General features: G+C 34.5%; 1 protein-coding gene across 1 annotated transcript in view; it reads left to right on the top strand.

Annotated features, from left to right (window-relative positions):
* Positions 1-21,605, top strand: part of MALRD1 (MAM and LDL receptor class A domain containing 1) — a 576,163-nt gene that overhangs the window by 168,060 nt on the left and 386,498 nt on the right. Inside the window, exon 20 of the mRNA XM_032244079.1 lies at positions 11,874-11,961. Coding sequence (XP_032099970.1) covers positions 11,874-11,961 — 88 coding nt within the window. The remainder of the gene's footprint in view (positions 1-11,873; positions 11,962-21,605) is intronic.

The following is a 21,605-nucleotide window of genomic DNA, read 5'->3' as shown; positions in this document are numbered from 1 at the left end:
TGGTGAGATTTCGTGTCCATGTGATTCAAAACTAGGAGAGCTCCAGGGCTAATGACTTTTAAAAAATGGCCATTACTACTTTCATTTTCTATGAAGCCAGCATACATAGCAACATACAACTTAAAGACCAAGCTGTTTAATATGTAGCTGAGATTTCAGGTTGCCTTTGAGGTTTGATTATTGCAGAAATCGACTGCCAGACCAAATACAGACGAATTCTGCGTTTTGTCTCTTTAACATATGAAACATCCCAACCTTGGGTATGAATTAAGAGCAAGTACAAATTGTTGTCAGGTGGCTGCTTCTTTGCACCCTCCCACAGGTGGCCAGTGAACTAGGACCATCAAGAGAGAAGTCAGAATAGTATCTTAGATGACTTGAAATGTTGTCATTGAAGAAGTCCCAGATTCCATACGAGTTTATACACTGAGCGTTCACAATGAGATGCAGCATTTTTTTTTTTTTTTTGAGACGGAGTTTTGCTCTTGTTACCCAGGCTGGAGTGCAATGGCACGATCTCGGCTCACCGCAACCTCCGCCTCCTGGGTTCAGGCAGTTCTCCTGCCTCAGCCTCCTGAATAGCTGGGATTACAGGCACGCGCCACCATGCCCAGATAATTTTTTGTATTTTTAGTAGAGGCGGGGTTTCACCTTGTTGACCAGGATGGTCTCGATCTCTTGACCTCGTGATCCACCCGCCTTGGCCTCCCAAAGTGCTGGGATTACAGGCGTGAGCCACGGCGCCCGGCCCAGCATTATTTTTTAACTATAATCCAGATAATGTAAGGAACTACAGAAAGCAGAATAGATTCTTAGGAAGTAGAAATAGAAAACTCATTTGCCAGGCATGGTGATTCATGCCTGTAATCCCAGCACTTTGGGAGGCTGAGGCCCGCGGATTGCCTGAGCTCAGGAGCTCTCTGCCAGCCTGGGCAACACAGTGAAACCCTGTCTCTATTAAAAAAAAAAAAAATACCTGAGCTTGTTGGTGGGCGCCTGTAGTCCCAGCTACTTGGGAAACTGAGGTAGGAGAATTGCTTGAATTGGGAGACGGAGGTTGAATTGGGAGACGGATCATGCCACTGCACTCCAGCCTGGGTGACTGAGCAAGACTCTGTCTCCAAAAAAAAAAAAACAAAGGGCTCATCTAAATTACAAATGATTTTTTCTGTGTGTAGGCTTTAGCTGGTTTTATAGGAGGCTACAAGGTAAAACTATGATTCCTTAATAGACAAGGGAAAAGATAGCAACATTTTTATTTTGAGCAGTAAAATAAATGTATGCATACTCTATTCTCTCCACATTGCATGGTTGAATAGATAGAAATATGATTTCAGATGAATTGATAATTCACTCTTATCTCAGGTCAAGTAATTTATATTTCTAGGACATTTATTTGTTTATGTGTGAAAAAATATATAAAATATCTCAGTTATCCAAAAAGGGACTTTATGTCCCTGGGAATCTACTTGTCCTTTTTAACATAGAACTTGGATTAGATTAGTAACTCTTAAATTTTTCTAATTATTAGAAATACCTAAAGTCTTATGCAGAAATGCAAATTCCCCGCAAGCACCAATATCAAAAGCTCCAGAGGAGAGTTCTAAGAATCTATATTTTTAACAAAAGCTGTTAGTGATTCTGATGGTAAGAAAGACAAATGGGAAAACATTAGATTAAATGATGTGTAAAGTAAGTCCCATGTTCTTGAATGTCAGAATTTATTTTAAAAATTTCCTGAGATGAATTGTAAATGTTACTATTCATTCTAGCTTATCTCCTAAATAGCATCAAGGGCCCTATATACTCTCTTTAAATTGCATTACAAAGATGCCAACTTAAATGTAGTTAATGGGAGATAGCGGAATTATAAAAAGTGATGGTGTTTTATGGTGTTAATAAGAGCTTTTGTTAAGGGTGAAGATTTTATCTGTGCTTTTAGTTCCATAGAAAGCAGAGGGTGTCAATACACTATCCCTTTCTAGTTGGTAGACAACTGACTCTATTAGTTTGCTGATACTATCTCTGTAGAATATTCCATACCGTCTTCCCTCTACTTTATCTATTCTTGATTTTTTTTCAAGTAGATTTCCTCTCCTGATAACCATAATTTGATGACCAGCTGGCATAAATATTCAGACACATGTAGAGTTGCATTTTCATTTTGAATTAAGTAACTGGCATTTGTTTCATGGTTAGTTTCTAGGGATACTGTCCAGGTCACTGAAGACCAGAAGCAAGCTGAATATACCCAGAGGGGAGACACTGTAAGAGGCTGGCATGAGGCACTAGTGCTTATTTTCGTCTGTTGTAAAATGCCTGGGCATGAAGGAGAAAAAGCCAGGATGTAATTTGATCGGGAATTTCGGACCTAATGCTTTAAAGGGATTTCTGATTTGAGGCACTGCTTGAGACAAACTCATCCTCTTAAACAGGAGCCTGGGGCGGTGGCTGGACACCACACTATAAAAACAAAAAATAGAACTCAGGCTTATCTTGTGACAGATGAAGCTGTTTGAATATTTACCCCAGGCATAACTGGGATAAAGGACCATCCCGCTGAGCTGCCAGATATGCAATGAGAATGGTTTTGATAACTAATTCCCAGTTTTCGGGGAAAGTAGTATACTAATATGTAAGAATTGAATACTTTTAATTTTTATATTTGTATGTACAAAAATATAATACTTGATGAGTTCCAGAAAAGCATTAATGGGCAATTTCATCAGTTTGATATAAAGGGATGCCCTCGATCACTTAGCTTGGTATGAATATGTGGCTTTATACAACAGTGTGTTTCTTTTCTCTTTAGTTGTGTCACTTAATGCCATCAAAAGTCCCATTACACAAATTTGTATGAGAAAGGCTGCCACCTAGTTTAGTGAACTTATGATGAAAGATATTTAGCAAAACTTTGACCAAATATATAATCAAAAATATTTAATTTGCATGGCTAGTCTAGACAGTGCCTAGGATCTCATGAACGAAGATCCAGAAAGTTCTTGCCAAATGGAATTTTTTTAAATAGAAAAGCCAAGGGGCTTTCATATGAAATAGTACTTGGTTGCAATACTGACACATCTTCACAAACTGAGAAAAAAGAAAAAAAATATATATATATATAAAACAAAAAGCCTTAAAAAATTAATGACCCTCAGCATGATCACAAATAATTTCATTAACAATATTTTCTCAATATTTATCTCATTAAGAAATTACACAAGTAATACAACATCTCTTAAATACTTGAGCATAACTTGGGTTACAAGGGCTTCCCAAGGTATGAACCACCAAGCAGATTTTACTCTAGATTTCTAGAATTAAAATTATCTGTTTTTTCAAGCAGTTAAGGAGTGATGTTTAGTTTAGTTTCTATGTTAAAGGGTTTGCAACGTTTCTGAATATTCCTGTGTTCTTGTGATTCTTTGGTCTTGTAAGGTCTTTTATATATATTAGCCTTATTGTAAGGAGAGATATATGTTAAATTATAGAATTTTGATGAGCTAAATTCCCCTACCCCCAAACTACATTATAATGTGCATATTATGTTACAGTTAATGTTCAATGTACCCTCAAATACCGTTTTGGTAATCAATGGCTTAGATGACACAAAAGCATTTCCATGTGTGAGTAATAAAAAAGACAACATTAACATTACATTTTTATTTTCAAGGAAGTCAAATTTGAAGAGCAATTACCAGCTGGACAAGAACGTGACAATAAAAACACTTGAAAGTTACATTTCAAATAACATACTATAAATTTTAAAGAAGAAAATGTCACTAAGAGCATTAATTTTGTTAAATACTTTACCCATGTTAAATTTAATATAGTTACATTGAGCAAGGGAAGAGTCATAAATTGGGCAGCACTCAGAACCAGGAGCAGTTCAGAGAGCTCCACCCATTAACATGGGCAGGCAGTATTTGTAGACAGAAAAAGGGAGTGACATACATAAACAGCTTGATTGGTTAGAGCTCAGCGTTTGCCTTATTTGGGCATGGTGTGATGAGGCATTTGCTTTATATGGACATGGTCTAATCATTTGGGTTAAAGTTTGGCTGCTGTGATTGGCTGACACTTAGTTATAAGAATATACTCTTAGTATAAGTACTAAGGTACTAAGTATAGATAAAGGTTTAGGCCAAATTTAATTTAACAGTTTCAAAAGCAGTTATTATTTTCACTAAAATGAGATTTAAAAATCTAAATTAAAAAAGTGTTTATTTTGGAAAAACATTTATTTTACAGAACTTGTTCCTCTCATAAAGATCTGAACTGCAGTTACATAATGAATATTAAGGCGCCATGAAAAAAAAGTGTGACATGTAGAAAATGTTATATTATTAATAATATAGTGTTGGTAGATGTTACAATCTATCATAAGAATTAATAGTCATTTAAATATAAATAACTCTCTAAATTGCTTTTGTATTATTTGTATAGCTTCCTCTGTCATTTAACACCTATTAGTGACTATGTGATCAGTTAAAAAAAAAAAAAAAAAAAAAAAAGCTAAGAAGCCTAGTAAAAGTAAAGGAGAAAATGAAAGTAAAAATTTGATTGGAGCATTTGGACTTTTTAAACCAGTCAAGAATTAGACTCTTTTTGACTTTTTAGACATCATTTAACCAACAGTCTTTATATGAACATATGAATGAGTTATTTAAATTTTATGGGTCTCATTATTCAAATGTAAAATAAGGATTTTAGATCTAAATGTTCTCTATGGACACATTTGGTATTAAAATGATAGATTTTTAAAAATATGTTGTAAGACTGACCACAACTAGCAGCTATTATACAAATACGTATGTGTATATATTATATAATTTCACTTATATTTAATATAAATTAAAACAAATATATACACGTATATGTTTCTGTATAGATGTGTGTATGCATATATACGTGTATACATGTGCATATGTATTTTTATGTATGTGTGTGTGTGCATATATACATGTATGTGTGTGTGTGTGTGTGTGTGTGTGTGTGTATTTCTTTTAATTCCTCTAACAAATGAAATTTATATCATTCCAGATGGAAAGTGATGCTTGATAAGTAGCTGAAGATTGAAAGAAAGGACTTGGAAATGCAGACATATGTTGGGGAATGGAAAATGGAGGAAGGCCATGGCAAAGCTATATAAATATAGGTAGATTGAATTGGAATCCAGGAACAAGGCCGTGTAAGGAAGAGAAAGACACGGTTTTAAAGCAAAAGGATACAGAATTTGTCAACAGTTTAGATAGAGTGTGAAATATTAGCATAATCGGTATCTTTGCTACTTTTTTTTTGATAATTGTATGCCGTGTAAAACAGGCGGGATGTGGCGTGGCACTTAGCGAAATACCAGCAGTTTTAGTTGAAAGGAGAAGTTTCATTTTTCCTCAAAATACATGAAGAGCATATAATGTGCTAGTCACTGTGCTGGATGCTGTGTTTGCAGCACTTCCTTCAGTGTCCTTCCTGGAGGTTGTCCTTAAAGTCTCATAGAGAAGACAAACATTAAATGCACAAATACTTACATGATTATAAACTATAAGACATTTGTTAAAAAAAAAAAAAAAAGCCTGAGCTTGAAGGTCAAGGAAGACTTCTCTGAGGGAGTAACATCTAACCTGGAACTTCAGATGGGATTTCCAATTCACAATAACTAATGGGTGGATATATGGGACATTGAACTAGAACAAAAGACAAATGTGGATTAGTTAAGGTTTAAGTAGGATTTAAATCTGTCGTTTGATTGTTTTATTTCTGCTTTAGGTCTACATCAGTATTAAGTTGCTACATAAAAATATAAACATCGGGGTAGATTTGGGATTTGGTGCCTCCTTTTACAAAGAGAATGAGAGGCATATGATGATTTTTGTAAAAAGAGCTGTATATTAAAATAATAGAGTTCAACTCTTTTCTTTATTACCTTTAATAGTGTAGAAGGTTTAAAAAATTAGTCTGTTGTTGGGAAAAAATGACAGCATGTTTAAAACTATGCATCCTAGGTTGGGCACAATGGCTCATGCCTGTAATCCCAGCACTTTGGGCAGCCGAAGTGGGTGGATCAGGAGGTCAGTGGATCACGAGGTCAGCAGTTTGAGACAAGCCAGACCAACATAGTGAAATCCCAGCTCTACTAAAAATACAAAAATTATGTGAGTGTGGTGGTTGGCACCTGAAGTCCCAGCTACTTAGGAGGCTGAGGCAGGAAAATTACTTGAACCTGGGAGGCGAACATTGTAGTGAGCCAAGACCCTGCCATTGCACTCCAGGCTGGGTGACAGAGTGAGACTCTGTCTCAAAAAAAAAAAAAAAAATTCCTAAAACTATGCATCCTAAATAAGAATTTAAGAATTTAATTTTTGGCATGTGTGAGCCTATTGATTGGACAGTATTATATTGTATTCTGTTAAAACCTTGTTATACCTCATGTCATTTTTAAATAATAAAAACACAATTTTTTGAAAATTTTAATCAACAGTTCTAAACCTTCACTTTTTTCTTGAGTATCAACCAGACTTTTTTTTCAATTAAGTCATTTTTTGTAACATTTAGTCAAATAAATTCCATATAATTTTTAGAATTGGAAAAATTGAGAATGATTTGTCCTCATTCACATAATAGATGAGATGCAAAGTGGGTTACAGGGTATATGGATTCTCAGAGGATACTTTAAAATAGCATGTGAATGTGCATTTTCAAGTAGGAAACTAATTTCAAGATGATCAATAGTGATTCTTTTTAAAATCCACTTAGGCAGGTTTCAGGAAGGCATTGTTATATATTGGAGGCAAAAAAATCAAAACTAAACAAAAATGTGACCCAATTTTGATACTTGTTTTGTAAGTCTAAAAACACACAGAGGAAAATGGAACTGAAATGAACTTTGTGGCTTGTGAACCCTTTAAAAACTGCAGGAAGCAAATTAATCTCGTATGACTTGAATACTTAGAGATGATATATGTGATGATATATGTAATGGAAGACATCTGTTTACATTCCAAAGTAAAGCTCAGCTCCCCACATTCTCCCTCTCTCTCCCTTTCTCTCTCTAAATGTATGTATTCTCTTTCACTCAGCAAGATTAGCAGAAAGAATTCTATGCAAGTAAAAAAACATGTCTGAGGTTTTGAATGACCCAATTTCTTAAACCTTTTTTGATTTCTTTTATTATTGTTGTTGTTATTTACTTTCTGACCTCAACACAGCAGAGGCTCTGATGGGAAAAGATTCTGTGGGCGGGCAGCAGGTGGGTGGTCGAATCTGGAATACTTTAACAAATGAGACTCCTTCCTTCAGAAGAGTATAAAATGAAACATTTTATAAGGGGAAGGGAAGCTGAATTGACTTAACCATTCTGATGTACAGATATATTAGAAAATAATTAAAAGATCATAGTGCTTCCACAAATGAAATATTTCAACCATGTAGCACCATCGAGCTGCCCTGTTTGAAGATAATTCTCATGGATTTCTTCTGTTTGGCACAGTTCAGCCTTTGAGCAAAGGGCATATTTAAATGGCCTTTGAGATGTTTGCTTACATTTCAGAGTAAAAATAAGCTCTCTTTATCTGGAGGGGAGAATGGGCAGACACGCCAGCAGCATATTCCAGCTAGGGTCTCCGCATTTTGGATTTCTCTCCTATGGTTGATATATACTGCACACACAGATAAACATCCAGCCCTCCTCATGTTGTGCTATGGAAATGGAAGGTGCTTCTCTGGTTGTTGCTTTTCCTGTCTTTCTGTATCAGAGGCCTAGTGTCTTATCTCACTGAGTGTATATGAAATAGTGGCAAACTCTTTAGCTTCCAAGTAAGATAAAATCTAAGACCCTTCATGCTTTCTGAGTTAAACTACACAAGGAATGGCAAACCCAAATAACTATGGGAACCAGGTCTGGGACATTAATTGAAAGAAGTAGGTGATATGATTTGGCTCTGTGTCCCCACCCAAATCTCTTGTTGATTTATAGTACCCAGTGTTGGGGGAGGGACCTGCTGTGAGGTGATTGGATACATGGGGATGATTTCTCCTTGCTGTTCTCATGATAATGAGTTCTCATGAGATCTGGTTGTTTAAAAGTGTGTAGCACTTCCCCGCTTCCCTCTTCATTCTCTTCCTCCTGCTCCAGCCACATAGGAAATGCTGGCTTCCCTTTGCCTTCTGCCATGATTATAAGTTTTCTGAGGCCTCCCAAGCCATGCTTCTTATACAGCCTGTGGAACTGTGAATCAATGAAACCTTCTTTCTTTTCTCTTTTCTTTCTTTCCTTTCCTTTCTTTCTTTCACTCTTGTTTCCCAAGCTGGAGTGCAATGGCACAGTCTTGGCTCACTGCAGCCGCTGCCTCCCGGCTTTGAGTGATTTTCCTGCCTCAGCTTTTCAAGTAGCTGGGATTTTGGGTGCGCCACCACGCCCAGCTAATTTTTTGTATTTTTAGTAGAAACAGGGTTTCACCATGTTGGCCAGGCTTGTCTCAAACCATTGCCTCAGGCGATCTGCCTGCCTCAGTCTCCCAAAGTGCTGGGATTATAGGTGTGAGCCACTGTGCCTGGCTGAAACCACTTTTCTTTACAGATTACTCAGTCTCATGCAATTCTTTATATCAATGTGAGAACTAACTGATATATTAGGTGAGATTTAAAATAATGAATGGCAACTGACAACCTTTTTGTGGGTACCTAATAGGGAGTACTGGTGTCTGCAACAGCTGAAGAACAGTGTCTCCTTGTGAGATATCCTATCTCGCAATATCTCGCAAAAGCAGTATCTCACAAGGCAACATTGCTCTTCAGCTGTTGCAGACACTAGTACTCAAGAGCACTGATAGAGTTAAACTGAACTCTTCTGGACTGAGTCCAGCCCAAGGGTCACCATTTATTCTTCTCTATCATAAATGGTGAGATATTCAAGGATAGGGATGAATTTATTTCTTCCTGGTAACCATGGAAACCCTTGGCACAATGCCTAAGTAGGCACTCATTTTTCTTTTCTGAATCAAAGATTCTCAGCAAGCTGTACGCCAGACATTAGCTAAAAAGAAATAAAATATAAAGCCAAAAGATCAACATAAATTTTGCCATGATTTTTTTCCCAGAATAAGAACAGTCAGATTTGGTAGACATCATATTTTCATTTTAGTAATCCTCTTAACAGTTGTTGACTACCTATTCCAGCATTTTATTTTGTCTTTAGTATAATCACAATGTTATTTTTATTATCCATTTCAGTGCCCAGTTTCTTACACAGTTTTAATATGGCACTTACAGCCCTTGTTTCATGATAAATGGTTTTCATATGTCTCCTATAATAATTGAAAAACTCCAATTACTCTGCAGTTTTGTTTAAGTGATAGAGTCAGCCACAGAGTGAGATACATAAAATTTGTCAGGCCAAATCTGAGTTTTATTTCATAGAGATTGGTTTCAGGGTTATGTAAACAATTGTAAAGATGATTTAAAAACCCTTTTATATTGTATCCAGCAAATATTTCCCTAAGTATTGACCTAAAATGTTTTCAATTCCACGCTGATTTTCTAAAAGCTCCCAAGAATTGTAGGTCATGTGGTGAAATATTAGATAGTTGTTTGAATGTGTTTAGAAGAGTTTAACTACTTAACACATTAATCAGTTGTCAAAATGGACTACAAGAGAGATTCATACAATGCCTTTCATTCTGTTTGTGCATTTTTAATTATTGGAAAATCCAATGAAAAATAAGTGGATGTCATTAAGACCTATAAGACAGAGCATAATTATTTGTCCTCTAGGAAATTATAAGTGGATAGCAAGAGAAGATTGTTCTTAGTTCTGAATTGAAAAATAGATTGTTTGGAATAGTCTCAGAAAAATGCTTTTCTTAAATATTCAAAAGAGACTGAGACTGCAGTTGTACATACAGATGGAAAATTTCAGTGTCTCAAATTGTAGCTATTGTTCATTAATTCTCAAGAACGCTAACATTTAGGAGTTAGCAAATTGAAAATATTTTGGTAAAAATTATTATTAAATTGAGTATTAAAGCAATATCCAACTGTCTTCTATTTTCACTTGTTTCTATTTCTTCCCATTGCCTTTGACTACAGATAAAAGCAATATTAAAATACTTCTCATGCAATATGAAGTAAATGCCAAAAGAAAAATGCCTTGTGTAAATCACGTTCTCTCATAAGTTCTGCTGACCTGCCATGACCCTCACTGGGTTATAGAATTTTTCTGAAATTTTTGTAGTCAAGTCTTTAATTTGTGATTATATAAAGACAAGTGTTGGAACAGTTGAGTCCAAACACCAGAATGGAGCTATGAATGTGTATATATCCATAAACTTGGTTTACAGCTACTTATATGTACAGTAACGTCACTTTCTATGAACTGGGATGTTAATATCAATTCTCTATCCTTTCTCATTAATAAGGTAATGGTAATCATGAGCAGTGTGGCCAAGTCAATAGTATTTATTTTTATTCTAGTTTTTTCCTTCTCTTGCTATATCTTCTGAGATTTTGTTAGCATGTTCTGTGTTGTTTTGCAGGGGGATTTACATGTATCGGCATAGGATATATCTGCTGGTTTATGTTTGTCGAAAATAATTGTATGATTTTGTACTAAACATTCTTTAACATTTTTGTTTTCTCTGCCTATAATGTCTTTTATTCATGATGGTGGTGGGAAAAAGGATGAAATTTATGTTTGGAGAGACCCTGTGAAACAGCAGGACACTTCTTATATAACACCATTAAATGTTGTTTCAACAATGTCAGGTGTTCTATATTTGCCCACTAGTTCTGTGAAGAAACATTTTCCAAATTACTTAATTTCCTTAGTGACAAGGGAGAAAATCCTGGTAGACCTCAAGAAAGAGTAGAAAGTTGGGGAAAGGTGTTAAGAGGTTTGAGGTCAGCAATTTGATCTTTTAAAACTTTTTTCTTCAAGGATAATGTCAACAAATAATGTATGTGATAACTTTTAATGAAGGATAGAGCTCGAAAAGTAAAACGTCAACTCCAACATATAACATTTTTGAGGAAAATGAAGTGAAAACATATGTTCATATAATAATGGAAAAACTTAATGTGTTTTTTTAAGCTTGAGTTTGCGAGAAGTTCTTCATCGTTAAATCATGGTGAGATTGCTAGTAAGCATGCAGCACATTTGCAAAAGTATTAAAATAATTCATCATGATTAATTCTGTTACAGTAAATCTCAGCTGTAATCACAATCTACCCTATACTATAGTGGTTTGTCTGTATGTGGTATTTCACATTTTACTAAAGTTTTGGTGGAACTGCAGCTCCTGTAGCAGCACAAATGTCATCTAATTTCACTTTGATTAATGTGACCCTGAAGGAGATCTAATCACAATTAGCCAGTTTCATAAAGTGTTACAGAATCAACGTCATGTGGGAAATGTTCTAAAGCCCTTAAAAATATACATCCTAGCAAGTAATTCTGGTAGCAAATTGGGTTTCTAGGGGAACGAAGGGGTTTACCTTGGGAAATAGATAACCTAGGGGGATCAGGGGACAATTATTTGCCTTCAGATACTTAAAGGACCAGAAGAAAACAATGCCAATCTAGAACTAATGGTTGAAAGTTATAGAGCAGTGGATATCAATCTAATATACTAAAATTTCAAAAATGGAAACTCATCAGAAACACAGTGAGCTCCATGAATCTAACGGGCTCAATGAAGTATGGAGATTCTTGTTACTAGAAGTATTCAAGGAGAGATGATCACTTATGGAGACTACTGCAAAGTATTTTTTTAATGGCACAGAAGAGTGTTATATTTGGATAAATTCTAAATTCCTCTTTAACCATTTAATAACAAAATTTACTTTGCCATATAAAGAAATTTATTATTTTTTTTTAGATATTGGTGGAGGCTTCAGTGGGAGATGGCTTCACTGGAGATATTGCGATTGATGATCTGTCATTCATGGACTGCACCCTCTACCCTGGTAAGAGAGAATGTTTCAATTTGGGGTTATTTCTAAATCTGTTTACTTGGAAAACTTCCAAGGAAATCAATATTTCATTTCTACAAAATTTGCAACATGACCTTGCCTTTATTCTTTTTCTCAAATCAATTAACTCTGGAAAAGATTAAGATCTTTGCTAGTAATTAAAGTGTCAACATCGTCAAGATGTTTGAATCACTTATGTCTATGCCTTATCACATGCAAAATACTAGAAAGTCATGTCTGAAGTTAAAATGTTATTCCATTATATTTAAGGAGTTAAAATAACCAAAACCATTTGCCTTATAATTACATTGTATTGGATACTTGATTAGCTTCTCACTTATCTTCAGTGGTATTTTACTCTCAGGAAACACTTAAAGTATTTCTAAGGATTATTGTCAACCATTTCTTCACTATATTATAGGTTTATGTCTATTAAAATGACATAGATTACATTTTTTTCCAGATTTATATATCCATTTTCAAACTTTTCCCCTGAACTCCAGAATTACATACTAACTACCTACTCACTGGCTCAACCTGGAAGTCTAGTAGGCATCTTAAAGATAATGCTAGAAAATAACCTAAAATGAACACAACCCAGGCCTTGAATACTGTTATTAGGAGAAACCCATTCTGAGGAGTACATAGTGATCTAGGAAGACTGGATATTAAACTCAGAGTTTGGCATTCAGACTGAGAGCTCTTAAAGTGCATGACAAGAGAGAACATGATCTCCTCCCTGGAGTGATCACAGGTTGGGACCCAACAACATTCTCAGTTGCTGAAAACTTAAACTCCATCCCTGCTCTATCATCTTAGTCTCAATTACTGAGCAGAGCACCAACTTTATTGTTGGCAGAATCGGAGGATGAGGCTGATTCCAGTCTTTTCAGTTCTAGCTATGTGATGCAGCTCTGATCCTTCCCTCCACTCATAGAACTCTGGAGATAGCCAAATCCCTCTCTTGAAGGCCAGAAAAATGAGAGGCAGAATTGAACAAATTTACCCTTACCTCTCAATGCCTAAAAGTGAATTCCTGATTGCATGTTGTCTCTCAATTCTGTCATGCCTGCACACCTCCCTGTCTAAGCAAATGACAGTTTACATCTAGCTGCTTATTCCATATTAATAAATTTGGTTTATATTAACAAATCTGGTTTAGAACCCACTTCTTATTGCCCTCACCACTTTCCACCTGGTCCAAGCAACCAGTGTCTATGCACGAATTATTGTAATTGCTTTTTAAATGATCTCTTGGCTCCTACCCTTGAGCACTATGTTCTGAAAACAGCAACCCACATATTCCTGTTCTAACTTAGATGAGATTTTGTTGTGCTATTGTCAGAATCTTCCTGTGAATTTCTATCTCATTTAGGGCAAAACTCAAACTAATGATAGCTTCCAAGGAGTAAATGACTGACCCCTTCTACCCCTTGAATTTCACCTTTCACCAGTGTGTATATCACTTACTTTTCCCTACTACAACAGCCTCTGAGCTAATACTAGCTAATTCAGCCAATTCATGATGTATTCATCCATTCTCACATTGCTAATAAAGACATACCCAAGACTGAGTAATTTATGTAGGAAAGTGGTTTAATTGACTCACAGTTCCACATGGCTGGGAAGGCCTCACAAGCATGGTGGAAGGTGAAGGAGGAGCACAGTCACATCTTACATGGTGGCGGGCAATGAGAGTGGGTTCAGGGGAACTCCCCGTTTGTTTTTCTTTTCTTTTCTTTTTCTTTGAGGAGGAGTTTTGCTCTTGCTGCCCAGGCTAGGGTGCAATGGTGCAATCTTCGCTCACTGCAACCTCTGCCTCCCAGGTTCAAGTGTTTCTCCTGTCTCAGCCTCCCAAGTAGCTGATATTACAGGCACCTGCCACCACACCTGGCTAATTTTTGTATTTTTAGTAGAGATGGGGCTTTACCATGTTGGTCAGGCTGGTTGTGAACTCCTGACCTCAGGTGATCCACACGTCTTGGCCTCCCAAACTGCTGGGATTACAGCTGTGAGTCACCATGCCTGGCCAGAACTCTCCTTTATAAAACCATTGTATATTGTAAGACTTATCACTTTCACAAGAACAGTATGGGAAAGATCCATCGCCATGATTCAAGTACCTCTCAATGGGTCACTCTCATGACTTGGGGATTGTGGGAGCTGTAATTCAAGGTGAGATTTGAGTAGGGACACAGCCACACCAATCATATGGTAAGGGCTTTTCCAACTGCTGTTCCCTCTCCCTTCCTTCCTTCCGGTCTCTGTCAGAGTTTCTTCTTCAGGGAAGCCTTCTCTGAACACAACACATACATAGTTTCTTTCTTAGCTAGCATTTTCTATTTCCATTTCTGGTGTTATTTTTCTCCACAACACCTACCACCCTCTTAGTTAAATTTCTGTTTTCCCCCATAATGTTAGTTGCATGAGAGCAGGTACATCACCTGTTCACTGTTTCATCTCTAACACCTAAAACAGTATCTGACACATACTAGTACTCAATAAATATTTGTTGGATGGATAAGTAGCTAGAGGGATGTCAACTCTTTAGGTGTTTTATATATTCTTGTTATATATTTTAGTTTAGTTTTAATATTGCTAAAATATTAAGTATTTCTATGTGCCTAATACTCTATTATGTGCCAGTCAGCTTTTGTTGAAAGCCAAGTCTCAGCAGCTTATGACTACAGACCCGTTTATTTCTTGCTCTCAAGTGTGTGGGTTGGCATGGAACAATAAGAGCAAAGAGATAGACAGATATATAGACAGGCAGATCTTATTCATAGGTCTGTGTAAAAAGCATATTTAAAATTTCAGTTGGGACATGGTATACATCTCATTGTGTCTGTTCATGTTCATTATCCATTGATCAGAGCCTAACAATGGGGCATAGATGTATTTTCCACCTACAGGAAGCTGGGAAAGGGTAGGGGAGATAAAAAATCTTTGCAAGAAAGGGAGGTGATATGTAGGCACAATATTACACCTGGCCACTCATGCGTATTTTATCTCACTTAATCCTATAATGTTTTAAGAGTCTAGAAGAGTGCCTGGTCCATCATAGGTGAATATATGTTGTATGTGGAGCAGAATTAATGCCTTTATTATACCATTTTTATGGAGGAAATTGAAAGGGAGATAACCTACTCATGAATACCTAGCTGTAAAGTGGCAGAACACAGTGAGTACTTCTTGGGACCATAATGTTCACCACTAGTATTATACTACTCATCAAACACACTAAACCTGCAAGGAAAAGGCTGCAATTTCCAATTTATAGATATGAAAAATTAAAAAGCATAAGCAGCCTGGATGAGAATACAAAATTAAGGATTTAATTGTGATTTTACTTTAGCTGGTCTGATTTTAGTGGCCAGGGCTTTCCCCACATTGCCCCCAAGTCTGAGATCAGAGAGAAACACTGTGACCTCAGAGGCAGAAGAGAACAAAAAAGAACACAGAAAAGAAACACGAAACCATTGAAACTGTTGCTGCCCTAAATATCTGGTTAAATCCATTCTGTGGCTTATAGTTTCAAAGGGAGATAGAACAGCTTCCAGAGGCACAGGCAGAGATGTGAAATATCAGTTACAGAGTGCTAGTCCCAATTTTCTGTTTCAAGTTTTGGAAGAAAAATATAAAACTTTATCAACTGTTTAAGCTGTGTGTGTGTGTTTTCTTTTATTGCTTTGGCTTCATAACAAAAGAAACTGTGGGTCAAAACCACAAGGCCTGTTGAAGCCATAGGCTTCATAAAGGACTTTGATGTAATCTTGCCGTAAGATGAAACAAAAATAAAAATTGGTCTCTTCATAAAAAATGTTACTCTTGATGCTTTCCAGTCATTTTTTTTCATGGCATCATGCCCCTGGATATACACCCAGAGCTGGGATTGCTGGATAATACAGATAGTTATAACTTGAATTTTTTAAGCAACCTCCATGCTATTTTTCATAAGGGTTGTATCAATTTACATTCCTACCAACAGTGTCTAAGAGTTCCCTTTCCTTACATCCTCACTGACATTTGCTAACTTATAACTTTTGTTAATAGATATCCTAACAGATGAGAAGTAATGTATCATCATAGTTTTGATTTGCATTTCCCTGATCATTACTGATAGTGAGTGATTTTTCAGATACCTATTGTCTATGTCTTCTTTGGAAAAAAGATGTCTTTTCTGGTATTTTGCCCCTTTTAAAATTGGATTCTTTGTTGTTGTTGTTTTTTGTTTTTGCTGTTGAGTTGTATGAGTTTTTTAGGTAGTTTGGATATTAACTCCTTATCAGTTATGTAGTTTAGAAATATTTTCTTCCATTGTGATTTTTGTACGTGATGTAAGAGCCCAATTTCATTTTGCTTTGCATGTGGATATCCAGTTCTTTAACACCACTTATTGAAGAGATTATATTTTCCCATTGTATATTCTTGTCACTTTTCTTATAGATTACTTGACTATATGTGTACGGGTTTATTTCCGTGCTTTCTATTCTGCTCATTGGTCTATGTTTTTGTTTTTATACAAGTACCATGCTTGATTACTACAGCATTGTAATATAATTTGAAATCAGAAAGTGTGATGCCATCAGCTTTTTTCTTCTTGTTCAAAATTGCCTTAGCTATTTGGAATCTTTTGTAGTTCTATGTGAATTTTTAGGATGGTTTTTTCTATTTCTGTGAAAAATGCCATAAGAATTTTCATAAGGATTGCATTAAATTCAACTGCAAGACAGATGTAGATTGCTTTTAGTAGCATGGACATTTCGACAATATTAATTCTTTTGATACATAAACATGGGCTATATTTTCATTTATTTGGATATTTTCCAATTCATTTTATCAATATTTTATAGTTTGTAGTGTACAGATGTTTTATCATTTTGGTTAAATGTATTCCTAAGTAATTTTTTTCTTTTTGGTCCTATTATAAATAGAATACTATTCTTGTTTTTGGATAGCTTGTTTTGGTGTATTGAAACACAACTGTTTTTTGTGTTTCATAACGTGTTTATCTCATTTCTTATTTGACCAGTATTTTGGTGGAGATGTTAGGGTTCCCTACATGTAAGATGATATCATCTGCAAACAGGAATCATTTTAATCTTTTCTTTCCAGTATAGGTGCCTTTTATTTCATTGTCTTGTGTAATTGCTCTAGCTAAGACTTTCAGTTTTATGTTGGATAGAATTGGGGAGAGTAGGTGTCTTTTTCTTATTCCTGATCTTAGAGGAAAATCTTTTAGCTGGGTGTAATGTTAACTTTGGGCTTATATAGGGGTTTGCTTTTACCCACATCCTCCCAACACTTACTAAAAGCTTTAAGGCTGTTACTGTATTGAGGAGCATTTCTTCTATTCCTAATTTGTTTGGAGTTTTTATTGTGAAAGTATGTCAATATTGTTAAATGCTTTTTCTACTTTTGTTGACATGATCAGAAGATTTTAAGCCTTCATTCTGTTAATATTATGTATCACATTCATTAATTTACATATGTTGAGCCATCTTTATGTCCCAAGGATAAATTTCACTTGGTTGTGATATATGATCCTTTTATGCTGTTGTTGAATTCAGCTTGCTAGTATTTCATTGAAGATTTTTGCATCTATATTCATCATACACATTAGCCTGTAATTTTTTTCCTGGTAGTCTTTTCTGGCTTGGTATCAGGCTGATCTTAAAAAATAATTTTCAAAGTGTTCATTCCTCTTCAATTTTGGGAAGAATCTGTTAAGGATTGGTATGAATCCTTTAAATGTTTAGTGGAATTTAGTCTTGAATTCCTCAGGCCCTGGCCCTTTCTTTGGTGGGAGATTTTTGGTTAATGATTCAATCTCATTACTCATAATTCATCTATTTAGGTTTTTTATTTCTTCTTGATTCCATCTTGGTAGGTCATATGTTTCTAGGAATTTATCAGTTTCTTTAGTGTTTTTCAATTTCTTGGGGAATAGCTGTTAACAGCAGTCTTGTATGATCCTTTGTATTTCTGTGGCATCAGTTGTAATGTCTCTTCTTTTCTGATTTTATTTGCTCCCTCTGTTGTTCTTATTATATCTAAATGTTTATTAATTTTATCTTTTCAAAAAATTATGTTTCATTGATCTTTTAGTTTTTCTTTATTGTAATTATTTCTGCTCTGATCTTTATTATTTCCATCTTTCTACTAACTTAGTGCTTAGTATTCCTTCTTTCTACTAACTTTGTGCGTAGAAGAAAAGCAAGTTCTTTTTCAAGTTCCTTGAGGTATAAAGATAGGTTGTTTATTTGGGATTTGTTATTTAATATTTTTTTTTATTTCTGAGGTATTTATTACTATAAATTTTCCTCTTAGAACTGCTATTGCTGCATTCCGTAAGTTTTGGTATGTTGTGTTTCCATTTTCATTTATCTCAGATTTTTTATTCCATTTTTATTTCTTCTTTGACCTATTGATTTTTAAGTAGTATGTTGTTTTAATTTCCATGTTTGTGAATTTTTCAACTTTTCTCCTGTCATTGATTTTCAGTGTCATTTCATTGTGATTAATAAAGATGCTGGATATGATTTCAAACTTCCTAAATTTGTTAATGCTTGTTTTGTGGCCTAACATATTATCTATCCTGGAGAATGGTCTGTATGTACTTGAGAATGTGTATTCTGCTGTTGAATGTAATGTTCTGTATATGTTTGCTAGCTTCATTTGTTCTAAAGTATCATTTAAGTTCAATGTTTCTTAGTTGATTATCTGTCTGTATGATCTATCCATTGTTGGAAGTGGGATATTGAAGTCCTTTATTATTATTGTTTTGTTTTCTCTTTCTCCCTTCAGATTAATTAATATTTGCATTACATTTGTATTCTTTCATGTTCAGCATATATATATTTATGATTATTATATCCTCTTGATTGACTACTGTATATTTCTATAATAAATGTGTTGTCTCTTTTTACTATTTTTGACTTCAAATGTATTTTGTCTCATATAAATAGTTTCTTGAGCTCTTTTTTGGTTTTCATTTGCATGGAATGTGCTTTTCATTCTTTCACTTTCATTCTATCTGTGTTCTCAAAGTTGAAGTGGGAGTCTTGTAGGCAGTCCATTGTTAGATCTTTTTTTTTTTTTTTTTTTTTTGGATCCTTTAAGACAGTCTATGTCTTTTCATTGGAGAATGTAATCCACTTACATTTAAAGTAATTATTAATAGGTAAGGACTTACTATAGCCTTATAAAAAATTTCTTTCTAGCTGTTTCATAGACCTTTTGTTTCCTTCTTTCTCTTTTGCTTCCATTGTGTTTTGATGATTTTCTGTAGCGGTATGCTTTGATTGTTTTCTCTTTACCTTTTGTCTGTTTACTATAGGGTTTTGCTATTTGTTTAACATATGGCTTACTAAAACCAGCTTATAGTTACAACAGTTCATTTTAAGCTAATAAAATCTTAATTTTAAATTAATTTTAATTTTAAACTAACTTAAATCTAATTCCAATTTAATTCCATATAAAAAGCTACACATTCTCCCACCCCAACATTTATGTTTTTGATTTCACAATTTACATCTTTTTATATTTATAAAATTTACTATTTATATTAAATTCACAATACAGAATACATACTAGTACTATAAAGATAAATCACTTGTGACTCTAAAGATAAATGTTATTAAAAATATAGAATTAGTAATTTGTTAATATATATGCAATATATAAAGAAATTCTTAATTTTAATCTAATCCATTAGGCAAAATTAATTATGTTTCCAGGGACAGTAGGAACTTAGCCATGTAATACATTTCTGTGGTTCCTTGCATAACTGTACAACGATGTTGTGTGTTGCCTGAGGAGACAATGGTAAGGAATTATGACAAAGTTAGAGATTTCCTTTTACCTTGAATCAGATCTTCAGATTAAATTAGGAGCTGCTACCAGACATTCATATTAAAAAGCATGTAGCTCAAAGGAAGTATTTGCTTTAATAATTCTTTCTGTTCTTTAGAAAATCCAGAAGTATATTTTCTTCAGGTGAACACATATGGCAGGAATTTTCTTCCTTGCACCAAGGATTATTGGTGAAATACCTAGTTTATTTAGAAAAATGAAACATTGATTACATGACAAAATACTGTCTGCAAATTGAAATAAAAATTAGGTGTTTTTTGTTGGATTTTTAAATTTCAGATTTCAGCATGCACATTAGAATTGTTAGTTACTGCAAGTATTAGTTATTAGAATGTAGGTATTAAATGAATATTCATGTTAATAATACTGAGGTATTATTAGGATTTTATTTTCCCCATGATAACTGTTACTAAAGTAGTGGCATATTGTACAATTGATGATGCCTTAAAATTGATAAAATATAATAACTATTTGTAGGACACTTAACATAATTTTTATGATGTCCTCCCCCACCCCTTACACATTGAATGTGTTTTGTTGTTGTTGTTGAACTGGGTTGAGTGGATTTTTGGCATCCCCTCTCATTAGCCTCAGTGTCTCACCAGCTTTATTTACAAATGGTGTTCAAGTCTCTCTTTATTCTGGAGAGATGAATGTTTGTTTCAGTGTGAATCCAAAGGCAAGGGGAATAGTGTAAATACTATTGGCTTGACTTTTAAGATTTCACCTGCAGCTTTTCATCTTCTAATATGATTATAATTACATGAAAGCACTGTGTTTTGAAATACGCCTTTCTTTTGTATTTTTCTAAAGGTGGTATAAACTCAGAAGAAAATACCAAATTATTGGAAATGTTTGCAGTTTAATATAAGATGTCAAGGCAAAAATAAAAAAATTTGAGCCTTAGTATTTTCAATCTTAAATATTATGGTTTTAGCTTCTTTGGTGTAGTCTGTAAAGTGATTTAGCCTATACATAGGAAAGAAAAATTTGGCCAAAGTCTGTGACATGTTCAACTTAACAGCTTTATTGTGTTCCTATAAACTAAAATTAGAAAATTATTCACTTAACTTACTTTAAAGTGAAAACTTTCACATTGTTTTACGTTCTGTCTTAATTGAGAGAAATGCTAAATGTTAAACATGGAGAAGGTTGTCTAAATGGTTAGTTTTCAGCTTGGAAATTTTTGAGTTGCTACTTCAGTCATTTGCAGTCCCATTCAAATATAGTGGAATATCTGTAAAGATGGAAAATGTCATTGAATCCATGTTATAAAACAAAAGTATTTTAAACATTGTTGATTTGCTACTGGAGACAAAAAATATCCGTGCATAATTTGTGGCAAACAGTTATAACACAGTTATTAAAATCATATCCAAAGAGTACCTATGTTTTCAGAAAGCTTTTTCTCCTAGAAAGTAGATCTAACACAGACTCCTCAATACAATCATAATAAATGTCGTTCTTTTAGATTGTGAATATAACTCTAAGTTATGGTAATAAGTGAAGTAGAAGAAAATGTATGATATTTCCCAAAAGCAAAGCTATTTCAAAATTTTAAATTTTCTAAAGAGACTCTTTTAGCTTCATGTATGCTTTTAGATTTTTACATTAAATATGTTTCTTAACTTCAAAAGTCACAGGGAAAACATACACATGCTACCTAAAAATAGATATAAAGTTCGGTGATTCGTATTATCAAGCACTTCATTCAGTGATAACACGTCTAAAGTTGGTAATAATTTATCTGGGACTAGGGATCT

This window comes from Sapajus apella, unplaced genomic scaffold (assembly GCF_009761245.1).
Source record: "Sapajus apella isolate SASKATOON/1434 unplaced genomic scaffold, GSC_monkey_1.0 scaffold53, whole genome shotgun sequence".
Classification (NCBI taxonomy): domain Eukaryota; kingdom Metazoa; phylum Chordata; class Mammalia; order Primates; family Cebidae; genus Sapajus; species Sapajus apella.
This window is presented reverse-complemented; position numbering and strand designations above follow the sequence as displayed.